The sequence below is a fragment of the Oxyura jamaicensis genome, chromosome 2 (assembly GCF_011077185.1).
Source record: "Oxyura jamaicensis isolate SHBP4307 breed ruddy duck chromosome 2, BPBGC_Ojam_1.0, whole genome shotgun sequence".
NCBI classification, from domain to species: domain Eukaryota; kingdom Metazoa; phylum Chordata; class Aves; order Anseriformes; family Anatidae; genus Oxyura; species Oxyura jamaicensis.
In genome coordinates this window covers 106,414,581-106,432,123 of record NC_048894.1, presented here as the reverse complement: position 1 = coordinate 106,432,123, position 17,543 = coordinate 106,414,581, and the positions used below count along the sequence as shown (strand labels likewise).

The following is a 17,543-nucleotide window of genomic DNA, read 5'->3' as shown; positions in this document are numbered from 1 at the left end:
TCAAAAAAAATAATAATAATAATATTATCTGAAATAGTGTATTTTTGTAGTCCTTTGATTCTCAATGTGTGGGAAAAGTTTGTGCATCTGTCCATCACCATTTCTACATGCAGCAACAGTACATTTTCACAGGTCCCAGTCTTCCTACAAGCGTCAATATTGTGGGGAACCCTTCCTCATTAAAGTGGAGGCTGGCAATCAACCTCAGTGTTATCAGGATGCCACCCTCAAACCCACTGGTGGTGCCCAGGAGCCCATGGGGGCACAGTGGCTTGATGTTGCCACAGCCCCTTTGCAAATAAAACCCTGTCAGTGCTCTCTGTTGTTTCTTCCTCTGTGTCTCCTTGATGGCTCTTTCTGCTGAAACTGCTTTGCTAGCAAGATTCGTAACCATTTGCACAAATGCTTTACATTAAGAGGTATTAAAGCCCAACTGTTTTCTTTTTTTTTCTTCTTCTGTTGTACAGAATCCTAATGCACATCCACGGCCGACCTCCCAGGATTTAGCAGGGTTTTGGGATATGCTGCAGTTGTCCATAGAAAATATTAGTATGAAATTTGATGAACTTCATCAGTTAAAGGCCAATAATTGGAAACAGATGGATCCTCATGACAAGAAGGTAGAACATTGTAGATTTTGTATGCTTCATTTAAAACCCTGCACAAATACTGGACAAATTAAATAGGCCTCTGTGTTACAGCGTTGACGTTAAAATGTGAAATGAAGCTCATATCAAATTAATTTCATTGTAATGACAATGTTTACATAATAATCATCTGGGATATTATCTGTAATATGTTTCAGGCATATTTTTAAACCAAATCTGTCTTTGTGAATCGGATAATGGGAATGTGGTACTTTGTTAAGCTTTACATTTAATCATATTAGACGATCAATCGTTGGAAGGAACTGCCTTATATATTGATTCTTAAAATTAAATAAATCACATTTACGGTTCATATTATTGCATATAGCAAGAGTTCTAGGTTGTGTTACTGAAAAAACTAGGGAAGCACTGTAACCATCACTGACTTTGGTAACCAGATTACAAACAGCAATATCAAAAATATGCCTTCCAAAATGTCACATGAAAGAACTTCCACATCTTTTTTGTTGCTGTTGTTGATCTTTTTTAGTTTGGTTGGTTGGTTTGGTTTGGTTTTTGTTTGTTTGTTTGTTTTTAATGGGTGATTTCGTAAACAGGTCCACTTGGCTGGTAGTGCTGTTTATCCAAGAGAGCATAAAAATCATCTGGAGTTTTGGGGCTTTTATTTAAATGTAGTCTTCTTCTGTCACCATGAAAAACAACCACATCTCCAAGTGTGAGCCACATTTCACTTCCCATTCTCATTCAACACCATTGCCTTATTTTCCTCTTCATGATCCACATCAAGACAAACAGCACTGGGGTGAGCCAAAATACACAAATGTTTCAGCAAGTACTTAAAGGGCAGGCCTGTTCCTAGAGGAACCACCAGTCTAATGCTGCGCTCCTGTAGGTATGTAATTTGATGGCTGAGTCTCCGTTAGACTTTCTGTGGCTGGTCTCATACCAATGAACAGAGCAAGCAGGTAGGGACGCCAGAAGGAGGGGGACAAACCTGCAGGTACAGTGGCTCAGCCAGGTGTCTGGGCCCCCCGAACTCATGGTTAGCTCGCTCCTGATGACCAAAGCGGTGTTTTCTTTTGGACAGATAACAATAATGATAACAAACCCCATTAATCCTGCAGCAGGAAGTTTGCAAAGGCAGTGCTGGTAGCACTCTCCCTCCTTGGGTCAAGACTAAATACTCATTCATTCCTGACTTAGCAGTGCCATGCTCACACCATTTGTGCACACCTAGAGTTTTGTAGGGGGATGCATGGGAATGTGTTTTTCTAGCCCGAGGTACTGAATGCAAGTCATTTTCTTATCTTTTTTTATTTTTTTTTTTCCAATATCTGTCAGAAAAGGAAGTTAAAAACGCCAAACATGCATGCACAGAAACGCTGGTGTATGGTCTTTCGTTAGCTTATCTAGTCGAGCAGGTAGGCCCGAGTGTTTTTAATTGCAGCAGTAAGAAATGAGAGCTTTCCTTAAAAACTGTGCCTTTTGTTTGCTTCTGAAAAACATTTCCAACAAAAAAGAAGACTATAACGGGTTAAAGGAAGTTCAGTAGTGCTGAAGAAAGGGAGCTACGGTAGGCAGGTAAAGACTGCACATTTTAAAGAATTACATTGCCTGTGTTCCTGGTTCAGTGAGACAAATGTCTATGATTCTAAATGAAACAGCACATTTCATTTCTTAAAAAGAAAAGAAAAAACTTTCTGTGGAATTGATATTTGCAATCGCCTTTGGCCTTTGCCATTGGGTCCTTTTTAAGCAGCATAGATTAATCCTTGGTCGGAGGGAAAAAGCGAAGTATGAATAAGTGTAACTAAGCACCTTTATCTTTCAAGCCGTGGACGCTGTTGTGATCAGCATGAGAGAAAATGCCAGGGCAGAATGGGACCTTTGTAGTGTGATAAAATCCCTTCGTTCAGAGGCCGTGTTCACAGTTGGAAGGGGATGTAACTTAAAAGACAATCTAATTAACTTGACAAAGTCTTTGTGGACGCCTGAAATTCAGACCTGAATACACTTTTCTTTTTCAGGAGAGATCCCGCTCTGATTTTTTTATTTTTTTTGTACCCGCGCACCAGGCTGTACATAAAAGTCCTCCTTGTCAATCGCGTATCTGGAGCTAGCCGCCACCGTGATGATTAATGCATGTTCTCTTCATGGTGTTTAATTTTTTCCTACCAGGTTTTCAAGCTAGAGCTGGCTGTAGCGTGGCATGCCTATTTAGCAGGAGGACAGGGTTTATACGAGCTTGCACAGGCAGACCCGAAGCGGGGGATTTGGGGGCAGGCTACTAAGTTTCTATGAAATACGTACGTGAATATCTGGCTTTGTTGTTATTTTTTTTTTGTGACGGTTATCACCCTGATGCACCAACCGCACGCAGGCAGCTAGCTGACAGCCGCAGGTGGGAGGCCGAGCCCACCGCATCTCAGCGCTGCCGCAGGACCACCTCGCGCTGCCTCGGTGCCGTTTTTGGGGGGCGAGGGGACGTGCACATCTCGGCCCCGTCCCGGCGGTGCCGGCTGCGGTCAGCCGGGCTTGTTAACAGAGCTGCAGGAGCCGGGGCCCCCCGGGGTCGCGCTGCCGAGAGCGGGATTTATTCCTCAGCCGCGTGAAGCGGTGCCGGTGGTACGAGGCCGCGCCTGAGACGCTCTCCTCTCTAGCTCAGTTTCTAGCCAGTTCACTGAAGACTAAAGGGCAGATAGGAGCTAACAGACCGTAGGTAAAATGTGTGTTCTAACTACTGACGCGTCCTAGTTTTTCCCGCCTTTCCCTGAGAAGCTGTATAATGCCATTAACCTTCTGCTTTGATCAGGAGAGAAGGGTCCCTCCTCCAGTGCCAAAGAAGCCATCGAAAGGTCAGGTGCCGCTCATCCGGGAACGCTCTCTGGAGAGCTCGCAGCGTCAGGAGGCCCGGAAGCGGCTGATGGCTGCCAAGCGCGCGGCGTCCGTCCGGCAGAACTCAGCCACCGAGAGCGCCGAAAGCATTGAGATATACATCCCCGAAGCCCAGACCAGGCTATGAAGGGATCCGACCAGGAGGACTCTCTCTGGCAAGACAAGTCTCCTGTACAATCTGCCCCTCTAGGCTCCTGCTCCAGGTCACCACCACCGAGTATTTGTACCTCCTCCTCTCTCTGCTCTCTCCCCCTTCCCCTCCCTCCCCTCTCTCTGTACGCAGTCCCGGTGACCCCGATGAATCCCACCGCCGTGGCGTAGTTGTCGGTCCTCCAAGAGGTGTCCTCTAACCACCCTCGCTTCCTGAAGGTTTGCCCATGTCATCACGATGCTTTGTCACACATGTACTGATGCTGCCACCTTGCCTCATGTAAACGAGTGCGATCCTCTTTCTGTTTGAAACCAATAAACGCGGCGCTCAGACTCCCATGCACACGCGCTCCTGTACAGTAGGCGCTCCATGTAACCCACTCACCACCTTTAGTTGATCTAAAGCTAGCCTGTTACCTAGTGTACAGCAATATCAAACCGCAGGGGATTTTGGAAATTTCAGTCACGCAGGGTGATCCTTTTTGGACTCTGCCGTCTTCCTCATAAAAGATGAAAGGAGCTATGACTCGGATTCCCCTCTTTTTATTACTTTTTTTTTTTTTTTTCTAAAGCAGATGGCGCACTTTATTCTAAACCTCCGAATCACACCTTCTCACCTGAATTTAAGGAGTCACAAAGGGGGGGGGGGAGAGGTCGGGGCGGGAGCGGGGAGGTGGGGGTAGAAACACAGAGCTGGGGGTGAAAAATGGAAGCATATCCTGCAGGTGAGATGGCGAGGGATAGAAAAGATCCTGTGGAAAGATGCCTGCACACTCACAGCTGCACAAACTGCCTCATTTTTATTTCATCAATCACTACTTAAACATTTCAATCAGCAGAAGATTGTAAATTCGATCTTCCAGGGAAATAATCTATTTTGAAAGGCAATAAAAGAGTGAAAAGGAAGGAGATAAGAAGCAAGGACAGTTGAAGATAATATAAAAGAAGGATTTTCTTGTCAAAGTATTAAGAGTTTTTAAAATTGTACTGTATTGTCAATTCCTCTTGTATTGTATTGTATGGATTATATTGGTTAAAAAAAAAAAAAAAAAAAAAAAAAAAAGGCTTGATTTTGTTGATGTCTTACTCTTGGTGGGACTATCTGATCTCACATGTACACGCAGCCACACACCAACACCTGTAAGCGAATTGTTGTACACAGAGCCTGCGATGCTTCTCCAGGCGAGGCTTTGCTTTATCCACAGCTGGTTGTATGCTACCGTGCAGACTGCTTATCACCAAACGGTCCATATCTAGGAGTAAGTTTCTAAATCAGTCTCCTCCTAATAGTATAAAGTACCCATCTGAACAAGAACAATAAAGTATTTTTCACAAGTTACGGGATCAATATGAACTTAATTTCTTTCCACGACAAGCTTTCCTACCCCCGCTTCTGCCATTGTTTTGCAATCACAAAAAATATGCATCCCAAGTAGCTCATTAATACCGGGGGTAAATCACAGACAATAGGGCTGGGGAGGAGCGGGAGCGGTCGACCCTGCTCGCCAGCCCCTAGCCGAGTTGGGGGCTTCTGCCCACTCAGCCACGGGAAGCTCTCGTGCCAACACGAGGAAAGCTGTGCCCCATGTGCCAATGACGACAAGGTGTGGGTGTGCACACGTGTGCCTCCCTGGCACCTGCTGGGGACAGCAGAATTGGGGACAGTGGGTTTGGCCAACACGGCTGTGCCCGGGGTCCTGGTTTGATGCTCTGCTGTCCCCATCCATCAGCTGGGGCACCTGGGACAGGAAGGCGGCCGTCTGCTCCTGCTGGGGACAGGCTTAGGGACAGCCAGCCCCATGGAGGGGCATGGTGTGCACTGAGGGCAGCAAACCAGCGCTGGCTTCCTACGCCCTTAGCTGTTAAAAGCTGGCCCGGCCCCTGCGACATCCCACTGCAGGGCTGGTGAAACCCTGCAGCTCGCGTTTCAGAGCATTGGAAATTGTCATCGAAAAGTGAAGCTCATGCTAAAAGTATTCATCGAGGTCATGCCAGACAGCTTCTTTTCCTACAACTTCATAGCCAGGTGCTAATTTAATTTTACTCAAGAAAATAGGAGAGGTAATAGGTTCTGGCACCAAGTATTTTCACGAGAGCATACTAAAACCACTAGAGAATTTGCTACCTCTCAAAGCCATTGATATCTGAGCTATGTCTTTATAAACAGGGCACAAATACTTACTGCTGTGGTTTACAAGATAAGGGCTAATAATTTAATATATAAAAGACTTTTAACTAGAGTAATCGGAAATCCAGTGTAACCCTAGAGTGCTTTGTGTTATAGGAGCTTTGAAAGGTTTGACCCTCTCAGCGTTCGAATACCCGTGTGTTTGCTAGTTTTGAAACACTTCATCTGACTTTTAGCAGCAACGAAACATCACCGTGTTTGCAGTATATACTAGTGCCAACTGCCACTTTTGAGCATATAGTCACATTAAGTATCAATTATTTGGAACTCATTTGTACTGAGGTATACAAAGCTGTATCCAGGTGAGAGTCCACATTCACAGCTGTGTTTCAGATTATTTAGTTTTGTGGATGTTTTATGAAAGATGAGTCAAAATTTTGGTTGACAAGTGGCTACAGAAATTTATATCTAGCAAGTGCCCCCCTAAAAAAGCAGAAAAGGGAAGACTACCTAGTCTTGTACATTACGAATTATTGTATTTGTATATCACAGAATATTTTTCATATATATTTTAAATGAATCTATTCTTAGCTGAATGCCTGTTAGATCATTTGGCTCTGGAGAGAGAAATGCAATGTTTGCTTAGTTTTTTAGCAAAATTTTAAAAATACAGCCAAGACCGGTAAATATAAAATATAATACTTCTGCCCCTAGAATGCCACGAGTTAACCACTTGACTCATTTACCAGTACTAATACACAAATAGTATATTTGCTGTATCATCTGTTTTAGTATAATTTGTAACTATTTGTTTTTAGTCTAACCTGCCCAGTGTATATTAAAAATGCCTATATTCTGTTTCACTTTCGTACTAAAGTATTTCTTTTTTTTTTTTCCTCGGGGAAATTTTAGAAAAGGTTGGTTTTGTCTCCTGCTTCAAAAGTTAAAAAGAAAAAAAAAAAAAAAGTATTTATTATATTTTTTGCAGATGTTTCCATAAAATTCTCATAATCTTTTGTAAAGAAAGATGAAGAAATGGATTAAAGATTTTTAATATTTGAAAAGGTAAATAGAAATAATTTATTTGTAATATATTTCAGTTTATTTATTGGTATTCCCTTAATGCTTTGATGTGCACTATCATTTTAATTTGAACTGTATCTTTGTGAATTTATTGTTTTTTTTGGTTGTTTCTTTTTTTGATTTTTTTTTTTTAAGGAAAAAGGTCAAATGGATATTTTAAGTAATTGGAATGTAAATCACTGGCCTACCTGCATTCCCAAATGTGATTTTAAAAATGTTTTTGATTTGAAACAAAAGACACAAATTTGAAAGTCTTTAGACAGAGGAGAGTGTTTTTATGGCTTAATGATTTGGGTTTTCATAGGATTATCTATCTAGTTTGTGTGTGGACAGGAAAATGTAAATAGATGAATGTTTCCCATAATGTAAAAAGAGCAAATTAATAAAACAATTAATGCACTGCTTGTAAGAGCTGTGGGTTTTCAATACAAATTCACTCGCCCGGAACTGCCAAAAGGCTTCACTTGAGGGGGGCAGAGGATAAAGGCCCAGCCAGCGGCCTGTTTCTCTCTTAGTGCTCATAGCCCAAGACCGATCCTGTCACATCGCGGGCGCAGAGCCCTGGCAGTGCCCTCAGCACAGGGCTCCTCACAGGCCAAAACCCACCGTCATTGCACCCCTGATCCTCAGGAAAACCTCCGAAGGCACTTCTGCACGGGGGCTGGCCAAACCCCGCCGGGGGTGGCAGATGTTGGGCGGGCAGTGGCCAACGAGGCCTGGAGCAGCTCTGCGCTGCTCTGTGTTTTGCCACGCAAGCTCCCTCAGCGCCGTGCTCATCTCCAGGGACGGCCGAAATATCTCTGCGGTGCTGAGCAGAAGTGGCTGGGCTTCCCTTCACCCTGCCTTCTGGCTGGGTTTTCCCAGTCCGTGTCATAACAACAGTCAGCAAATCCTGTAGCAGTGTTTCCAGATGGAGTTACTGCTCTCGGCTGTACCAGCCAATGCTGGCATTTTAACATATTTCAGTGTATAAGCCTCACAACCATATGAATAGCATGCCAGCAATGCACCACGTATACCATTTGTCCACTCTCAGACCCAGAGGAGATCAGAAAGATTTGTGATCTAGAGGCAGCAAAACTTCAGCTAAAAGTTTTACTGTGTTTTACTACTAAGATGTGACTGTGGGGTTTCCTTTCATCTGTGGGAATTCACAGTCTCCCTGGTCACTCATAAACCGATAAACTAGGTGTGCCCCCCCCCCCCCCAAAAAAATGCCTTATTATTGAAAAACCTTCCTGCAGTGGCTGGTATCTTTCTGCAGTGAGGCCACATCAGAGAGCACGAGATAGCAGACGTGTCACAAACCGTTGTCTCACCGGAAGAATGGCAAAGTCCAAGCTGTGCTCATAGCCCTGCCTTCATGCCTGCTTAAGGTAAACTTTATCCTTATTTATACTCAGTGTTCCCTTCCAGCTCGACGTTCCCTACAAATTACAAGCCTTCCCCCACAAACACAGCTTGTTGACGCTTTGTTTGCCAAAGTTTGTTCTCTCATGCTTTGGATATTTATTTTTGCAGCACGCAATAGGCAAATAACACATCTTAACCATCCCTTTGGAGCATGCTCGCCCATCAAATCTGCTGAGTCTGTGCTAACTTGGAGACAGACCACATTTTTTGATAGCAATTCTTGGAGTGGCAGTCAGCCCACGAGGTTCTCCTTCCCCACTGTGCATCAGAAGGGCACGGCCAGGGTCTGCCCGAGCAGCCTGTGATGCGCAGGTGGGCTTGCTCTGAGCAAGCCTGCCACCAACACCCACAGTCAAAGCCTGCTTGTACCCTTTTCCTTTAGTCTGGTGCCACGCCAAAGGCCCCCCAGAATTGCCATCCTGCCGCACCAAGCTCATTGACAACCTTCATTCCTCCCTTCCCCGTGCTGTCGATGCAGGAGGGAGGTTTTCGCAGCGCCTCTGCTCCTGCTCAGCTGCCGTCGTAGCAGGAAAGGTAGCTGCTATCGCCTGATTCACCAGGATGCGTTTGAATGCCAGCTGCAGAACATGACGTGACCGGCCTTTTCAGCCAGCGGCCAGGCTTTCCCACGCTTGGGTCTGATCAGCAGGCAGCACCCTTTTGGGTCATACAAACGAATACAGCCGGTCTTCTATTTCTCTGTGAGTCACATGCCCAATCTGCAGCAAGACAAAGAGACGAGGAAAGGAGCAGGGCTTCCTGGTAATTGTGTTTTTCATGGTTCTCTTCACTGATCCGGTAACAACATAATCATAGAAATTAGAGCCAGAAAAGCTCTACTGGGGCATTGTGTGAACATTGTCAGCTCAAGATCTCTATCTCTCAGGCTGTGGCAGGTAAGTCATCACCTCACCAGTGCTGCTCCACCCAGGGGAAGGAAAAAAACACATGAAAGGGAAAAATAAACTAACAAGCATACAAACAAACAACCAGCCTGAGCACGGCCACCACCTCTGGTGGGTGAGCCCTGGTGCAGAGGCCTCCATCGTATCTGCTCTGCGTTGAACAGTCCCCGCGGTGGGGTGCCTGGCTTTTTCTCTTTTCCAGCCAAGGAGAATGGAAGCAATTACGGATTTTGCCAGCTCTATTCAAAGAGGAGAAATGTTGGAGCGCTTCAGCGCCGCCAGAGAATCCAGAGGTTGCCCAGCCCCAGAGCGTCCCCAAGAAGCTGCTGCTCTGCGACGTTTTAAAGCTGTCAAAGGTTCACAGAAAGGGATGGGCCTTGCGAGGAGTTAAAGCAGTAGAGCAGTGAGAAGGATGTTTTCTGGGTGCCAGGTATCTCATGGAGGCACGATAAGTCACTTGTGCAAACAGCTGCATGCTGAGGCACAGAGTTCGGGCTGGAGGCTGGAAATTGGGAGCGTAGATGTGAAATGGCAAAAGGCAACCCCTTCCTGTGCAACTATCCCATTTCCCCAGCGGGATGCCAAGCCTACCAGCTATCCCTGGCTTTTAGCTATAAAGAGAGAATTATCAAAGGCATGTCCTTAATACAGCGTGGCTTATTTTTCCTATTGTACTGGCTATCGGTGCTCAAAATTGCAATCTGGAATTGCTTCACAAGTGCGTGTTCAACGCTGGATTGCTGTGGTCCTTGAACCAGAACTGTAATCATTCCTTCTTTTGTTGTATATGCTCCAGAAAGTGTGTAGCAGTGAGATGTTAATGCATTGCATGAATTGGGCTGTGCTATTTGTCATCCTCTAGCATGTCCTTATTTCTTTTTTTTTTTTTTTTTTTTTTTTGGGTGGGGGAAGGTGGTGAAATAAGTGTTCATGGCAATAACTCAGGGTGCTCCAGTTGTTTTGCTAGTCTTAGGAAGAAAACTTTCCTATCACATGGAAAAAATAAATAAAATAAAATACTGAGACTTCTTCAATTTGTAGCTAGCTCTGGCAAATCACATCTACCCTAGGCCTAAGGGGAGATGGAGACATCCGATGCACCTAAGAGTGCGTCGTTCCTTGTCTCTCTGCACACTCATTGACAGTGAAAGGTAAAAGATTGACGCTGTCCAGGCAGTTCACAGACGATGCAGCAAAACTGCCGTGGCATTCAGCCTTGCTACTGGCTGAAACTCGGTAAAACAAGCGCTGAGAGTACGGGTTGTGGCACTGAGAGCTGCAGCAGGGAGTCCCGCCATTGGTGGGAGGAAGGAGAAAGTGGAAAGAAGAAGAATGGGGCAGAAGAGGGTGGACACCACCACTGAAGCTGCAATTATTTGATCTGTAACAAAAGTATTTGCTGTCACAGTCTGTAGCAACAGCTGAAGGGGAAAATTCCTTCCCATCATGGAGCAACATTTCGTTAAAATAGTTTTTGAGTATCTGACAGCCCTTCCCAGGGCATCAGTACCACCACGACTACTATTTACACCACGCCATTTGCAAGCCTCAAACGTGTCAGGGCAGCATCACGCCTTCAGGCAGCTCCCTAAACCCCAGCTGAAGACACAGGAGATGCAAGTCCCTGGACAACACCAGGGTTTGCACGGGGTAGGGCTCCATCACACACAGATGAAAAGATGCCAACTAGAGAAGGACATGGTGCAGGTTTAACACAAATAATGTAAGTTAAAAGTTCCACGTCAGTTCATGGCTGTTACTGCTCTTGGGTAAGCTCTCATGATGGGAAAGAAGAGTTTGAGTCTTGTTCCCATCTCGCTAACAGCTGTTTTAACCCAGAATAAACACTGGCCTTTGATTTTAAGTGAAGTTTTGCAGTTGTGATTGCAGTGTTAGGAAAAAAAGGAGACTTCACCCCAGAATAATTTCCAGTTGTGAAATTTGGCTGAGGCATAAAGATGATCGTTTAACTACTTCAACAGAAAAACATCTGTTTGCCAATCTCCAAGTGATCCCAAAAGAGCCATGCCTAAAGCACCTGAATTTTAAGTCACAGTCCTGCATGACAGGGTCCGATGGCCTTGCTCAGTGCCCTGACTCACCACATAGTAAACACTGCTGTGATTTAAAGAGATGTAAAAAACAGTGGTTTATGCCAATGAAGCTGTGTATCTGTATAGAACAAATAGCATCTTTGATAACTAGGTAGCATATGGCTTGACTACGAAGTATTATTTTGCACGATCAACCTAATGCTTCAACTGACAGAGAGAGTTTCCTTTTGTTTACATCTTTCCTGGCAATAGCATCATGACGACTGCAGTCTGGCTGCAAGAATGCACAGGGAACTGGGAACCCAGCCACATGTTAGCAAATTGCAGTGTACTCCCTTCACTTCTTGTCCTTTGTTTAATAGCCACGTGCTCGTCTCCAAAAGGGGAAAAAAAAAGCTGTGTGTGTGCTGTACAGCATTTCACCGTGATGATTCGTGGCAGCCAGCTTCTCCCAGGCAATGTCGAGATTCCAGGTAGGAAGCAGCCCCCCGCTGCATTTGTCCTCTCAGAGCAAAAATATATCTTAGCAGTGAATGGCTGAAAATAAATTCAAGAAACCAAGCCAAAACAAAGAAAACCTGTTGAAGCACGCAGAGCTTGTCATTGGAGCGTAACCCAAGCAGATTTTATTTGTCAACATTTGCGTAAGTCAATAGAACGACAGTCTGAAATGATCTTTAACTGGAAATGTTTTCATGTCATGCAGCACGCATGGGCTTAGCATTAATGGTCCAAGGGCTTTCTAAGTGTCAAGCGACACGGGTGCTGGCACAGCATCTCTGCCTGCCCCACTGCTGCTGCTGCAGCAGGCACGGCCACCACCGCCGGGCTCCAGCAGCTGCGTCACAGCAGGGATGCTGCTGGCTACGAGCTTCTTCCCACGGCACGCTCCTCGTCACACTGTGAGCAAACATCATGCTGGAGGAGACGTGTATTTTCGCCTTACCTTCCACTGATCCCAAGACAGAAACCCCACCAGAGCAGGTGAAGGAATCTGCTTACACAGTAATTTGCACCCACAGTAATTGCACCCACCTGAGAGAGAGGTTTAGCACTCAGATGATCAAGCCTTTATTCAAACCTCTTTATATCTCCTCTCTCTCTCATTTTTTTTTCAATAGGCAAGACGAAATTCTCCCACACCTCAGGAGCCAGTACATTATATTTGCTCTGGACTTTCAGCATTGTAACTGGGAGCAGAAGTTGGATCTGATTTTGAATTCCTCTCTCAAAAGGTCAAGGAAACATGAAACTGCAAAAGCCTAATTCTTCTCTGTGCCACATTTGTGTAAACCCAGAGGGCAACATGGCGATGGTATTTGTAATGCTTTTTTTTTTTCTTTTCGCCTTTTCAATACAAAAAGTTCTTTGCACATCTGCTGACAGCTCACACAGTAACGCACTTATTCCCACATCGCTCCTTCTAAGAAGTTGCTTCTGATGAATATTGACGGCACCTAAGAGAGCTCCAGCCACCGCAGTGCAAGCATGGTGAGTGGAGCAGGGGCTGAGAAGGGGTCGTGGTACAGCCCTCAGCATCATTAGGGAGGTTGGCTCTGGTGCCCCACGGTCACAGTCCACAGTATTGGTCACACATGTGCATGGTTGTTGTTAAATTATGAATATCATCAGAAGGTATTCAGTGGGATTTAATATTCCTACTAGCATGCCTCCAAAGACCCAGCTGGAGGGGCTGCATTGTGGTGGGCTGAACACCGTGTGAGTGTTGATGGTTTGTGTCTCATGGGGTTTGCACCAAGAAGGAGCCCTGCACCAGAGTAACCTGCCGTGATCTTGTTATTTGTCTTTGCAAACGGCTTGTATGATTTAAAGTGTCATAACTGAGCACGTTTGTCCTTTTGCCACTACTCGGAGGGCGACTGTTTTACAAAGAGATGTGAAGGCAAAGTCTTCCACCTGAAGACTTCATCAGCCTGATCAGCAACTAGTCGTGTGATATAAACCCCAAATCCAACACTTTTTCTGCAGCTGTAGTACACTACAATACAATATGGCCTCTCAGTTCTGCCAGCCCTTGCCAGGTAAGAGTGATTCAGCACGAGCAGGGCAGGACATCCCCTTGCTTCTCCCGAACAGGAACATGTTGTCCCTTAAACCCAGTCTGAGGAAGTCTGTAGAAGAGACGTACTGATAACACGTGGAGATACGTTAGCAGCTGTGGAGGAGCCTGAAGCGGAAACCAGGTAAGTTAATATTACACACCTATATGGCAGGGGCGGGCACTGCAGAATGGCTTTTGGCCCAGCACCAAGCTTCAGAATGAAAACACTGCAGGCCAGCTCCATGCTGGCGGTATTACGTTCAGAAAGGAGGTGACAGCTTCTACAGCTGAGAGTGTCGAGACCTGTGTGCGGCTCAGCTGTCCCCTCCTCCAGGTGAGGACGATGCCTCTGGTAGGCCTTGGGAGCCACGCTGCCCCTCCACGCACAGCCGGGCCATGCCGCGCTGCCATCTATCAAGCACACACAACTCCTTCGGAGTTCAAAGGCAAAGTTGCAAAAGACTTGTTATTCCCTAGAGTGCTCCCAAGATTTATGTACTGTCACCCATCCGGGCAGCGCGGGATGTTTACCTGTACCTGGTGTCAGCTGAGCTCAGGGAGCAGCAATGCGATTGCAACACTCGCGCAGTTGAGAACGGCTGCTGGCTTGTTGTGCCCCCTCGCTTCATTTCCAGCACGGATCACCAGCGGCAAAAATAAATAAATAAATAAAATAAATGCTAAAACCATCACCCAGATCCAGACCTTCCAAGGTGTGAGCCCAAAAGCATCCCCAGCATCCCCCTTCTCCCCTGCCATCACAGCCCTTAATTGCATAAACTATTAATGCTTCCCACAACCTGCAGCTCATCTGGGGAGGCTCAGGATGCTGGCCCCCTCCGAGGAAACTCGTACCTTTTCACTACAGCCCCTGACACCAACCCACACACGCTCACACACACGTACACGCCTTGGGGCCATCGCCGGAGGGCCCAGCTGCACTGCGCAAACACCGCCGTGCCCTTTCTCCCAGCACAGCAACAGCTCAGCCCTCACTCCCGGCTTGCCAGAGGGCTGCTGTGGACACGAAGCGGCAACTACAGACGCTTTCCCAAGGTCTGGTTAATGTTTCAGCACCTACCCATCACTGATTGTACTTTGAGCCATGGCCGGCATGTTGTTGGTGATCCTGGCATTTATACTCTTGTTTCCACCAGTTGGGTGCCTTCTCTTTTTTTTTTTTTTTTTTACGAGGAGGTCGACAGGAGAGATCTCGTGTCATAGTGAAGCTCTCGTCTCCGCCTACTACAGTGAAAAACGCTCTGCCATCAGCATGACTTTGATTTCTGTGGACTTTGGGGCTCTTTGCACCTGAGAAGAGGCTGAGCCATGGATGGAGGCTCTGAGCTCAGCCGACAGTGCAAAGGTCTTGTTTTCCTTGTAGTGAAAAGGTTCAGGGCCGGGCTTCTGTTTTAAGTTCTCGATTACCACGGTAAATCACGAGGAGTTGTAAAGTACATAGAACAGAGATTGCACGCTGGTAAGAATTATCGCTGAGGTGAAAAAAACAAACAAAGCCAGCACAACAAACTTGCACCCAGTTTCGGCAGCGCTGCCCCACATTCTTCTGCAAGCTGTTCTGCACCTGTGCAACACTCGCAGCCTAGGAGAAATTATGGAGCCTGCCCTAAAAGCAGGTTGCATCCTCGGGCATGGCATAGCACAGCTGCCAGAGGAGTCCTGTTGGTGTAACCGAGCAATGGAAGGCTCATCCTGCTCTCTTGACAGCTTTCTGCAGGTCCTTCAACAAGCAAAGTAAAGTAAGTCAGGTGAAGTACCAGAGTCCCGTGTCTTGTCACTCACCTTGTGCACCAGAAATAATAAAGGTGAGGGAAAGGATCTGGTTTAAGTGCTACAAAGTGTGGTTGTTGTGAACACGGTGATGGATGCACTCCCACGCTACCTAAACTGCCACAAGGGTTTGCAAAATCTTTTGCAAATCTGGGAAAGAGGAAAATTCCCATTTTGCACAGAGTTAAAGTCCTGCCTGACAGCTCCCCAGCTGCGGGTTGTGCCCCGCTGTGCTGCTGCCTCCTGCCTTGGTCAGGCTCTGGCACAGCCTTGGCTCCCCTCAAGGTTCTCAAAGAAATTGTTTTGTCTCTTGCTGTCAGATTCACCCAACCACATCCCCTAACTGGCCAAAGTCATGGGGATTTAGAGGCAAAACATGAACACTGCGATCCCTGTGGCTGTTTGGAGAAAAAATGCAGCCAAAGGACCCAGCTCGCTGACTCTGCTAGTAAATGCCACCAGCATTTACTAGTTCATTAAAAGAGCTCTGGAAACCTCTCAGCTCCCAAGGCTTGCACAACTGGGCTGTGAGCAGTTCGGGGACACACTCACGGCAGGGACAGGAGCCCTGGGAACTTGCAGAACGGTGACACAGGAGAGCCAGGCTTGCTGAGCTATCCAGCTGTGATCCACGAACTGAAAGCTGCAGCAAGAGCCATCTTCCCCCCACCCACCAGCCCTGCAAAGCATCCCTTCCTCTATACATTTACACAAGTGCCTGTACATTTCCTGCAGTCCTTGGGCAGCAGATAGAGCTGTGCTTTGACAATTTACATGATAAAATGCAGATTACGCTGCCATCGCCGGAACAGTTAAGATTTTACACGTTTTAGATATCTTTTTTTTTTACAGATCAAGCCCTGACGTATCCCAAGGAAGCAAGCTCAGACAAACCACAGAGCCGAGGAGCAGGAAGGACCGCGTTTTCCTTTTCCTTATCCCTAACTGAAACATTTGCTTCTTTCCTAGGGCTTTCTCAACACCCATAGGTGTCCTCCGGTACCGGGCAGCATTTTCTGTCTGCCTTTTAAAATCCACAGGGCTGGGCTCCCAGGATGCCTCGCAGCGGGGGATTTCCTCGGGAGGAAGCGCATCCCACAGGGAGGGAGGCACAGCAAGCTCTGCCTCGTCCTTGCGCAAGCGATGCACCGGGGCTGCAGCTCTCCCCGTGCCTTGCAGGCGATGCCCGGCCGGGAGCACGTGAAGGAGGGCTGGGGCAAGGCGAAGATGGAAGACAAATCTGAAGGGGAACAGAGGGGCTGAAAGCAAGTTCCCTCCAGGTTCAGCAAGCATAGCAAAGTGGCCGGCAGGGTCACATTTCCTGCCTCGGCAGGGCTGCAAGCAAGTCGTTTCTTGAGGCAGACGCAGAAAGTCTGACTAACGCGGGCATCAGCTGATCCGCGCTGCCCGCCTCGCTCACTCGACCCCGTGGGAGGAAACCTGAGCTTTCTGTATCACCGCGCTTGGAAGGAAATTTCTCACAGCGGAAATACCTGCTGCTTACGGGTGTAAATAGGAAGGAAAATGATGCACGCACACCCCCTGCCCCCATGGATGCTGCTTGTTTAAATTAGAGGGAGCTCGAGAAACTGCTTGCTGGCCAGGGGACCCACCCTGCTCCTGCTGCCCCCACGTTCCCAGCCAGGTTAAGGAGCAAGTGGGAACTCTCCCCCTGAGAGACCTGTGTCCCCATTACCCCCTCCTGGGGTCCAAAAGATAGTAAGGGATGCCACCCTCCCTCCAAAGGCTGGGCAGGACCTTCCCTCTTGCCCCCAGGTGTCATGAACACAGTAGGTGAGATGTAAAACCAGATGTCTTTCAGATTCAGCACATATCTATTAATTTAAGGACCAGGCAAGGAGATGAAGTTGGCTGAAGCTGCTTGTGCAGGAGCAAAGGGGTCCAGGTGGAGGGACTGGTAGCTTTACCACACAGTATGTGCTTTGCAGATGTAAATCTATGAACTACAAGGAGATACTTACACGAGGTTTTCCCATGTATCACCAGCTAAGGAAGAAAAACTTTTGAGGAAGCCTTTGTAGAAAGTTGGCAGCATATCACTGAAAATACCTTGGCTGAGCACAAGCCAGCTGAATTGAACATGAAGAATGAGTTACAGCAGCAACCGCCTAGGTAGCATTTAATACGATAACCTGAACTAACCTTTAGCTAAGGTTGGCAGAGGTCTGCTTCATACCTCACCTGGTGAGAAGTCCACCTGGGGAAGCTCCTCAGTTCTTAAAAACACCTGATGGATTTTATTGCTAATTGCTGTTCTTTTAGGCTTATGTCTGCCACAGCACAGAAAGCAGAAGCTAGGAAAAAAAAAAAAAAAAGCCAGACTACACAGGGAAGATGTGCGTTCTCTCATGAACAGTTGATTCGTTTGCATCAGAGCAAGATTTGTTGTTGTGGTTAGTTTAGTGGACTTAGCAAGGATCAGATGACTTTCCA

At 46.7% G+C, this 17,543-nt stretch overlaps 1 protein-coding gene and 1 long non-coding RNA gene across 10 annotated transcripts in view; one reads left to right on the top strand and one right to left on the bottom strand.

The window, feature by feature from the left end:
* Nucleotides 1-7,268, top strand: part of DLGAP1 (DLG associated protein 1) — a 414,689-nt gene extending 407,421 nt beyond the window's left edge. For 8 of the 9 annotated variants that reach the window (XM_035319701.1, XM_035319696.1, XM_035319698.1 and 5 more), the window contains 2 exons: nt 468-620; nt 3,421-7,268. In XM_035319701.1, the coding sequence (XP_035175592.1) occupies nt 468-620; nt 3,421-3,630 (363 nt within the window). In that variant the 3' untranslated portion in view covers nt 3,631-7,268. Of the gene's footprint in view, nt 1-467; nt 2,303-3,420 lie in introns of those variants that run through there. The other variant, XM_035319702.1, reaches the window with a different exon arrangement.
* Nucleotides 6,661-16,774, bottom strand: LOC118163202. The gene is made up of 2 exons (XR_004748912.1): nt 14,380-16,774; nt 6,661-8,996 (listed from the first exon to the last, which is right to left on the bottom strand). It is a non-coding gene; the product is annotated as an uncharacterized LOC118163202 (long non-coding RNA).
* Between the last annotated feature and the right edge of the window lie 769 nt (nt 16,775-17,543).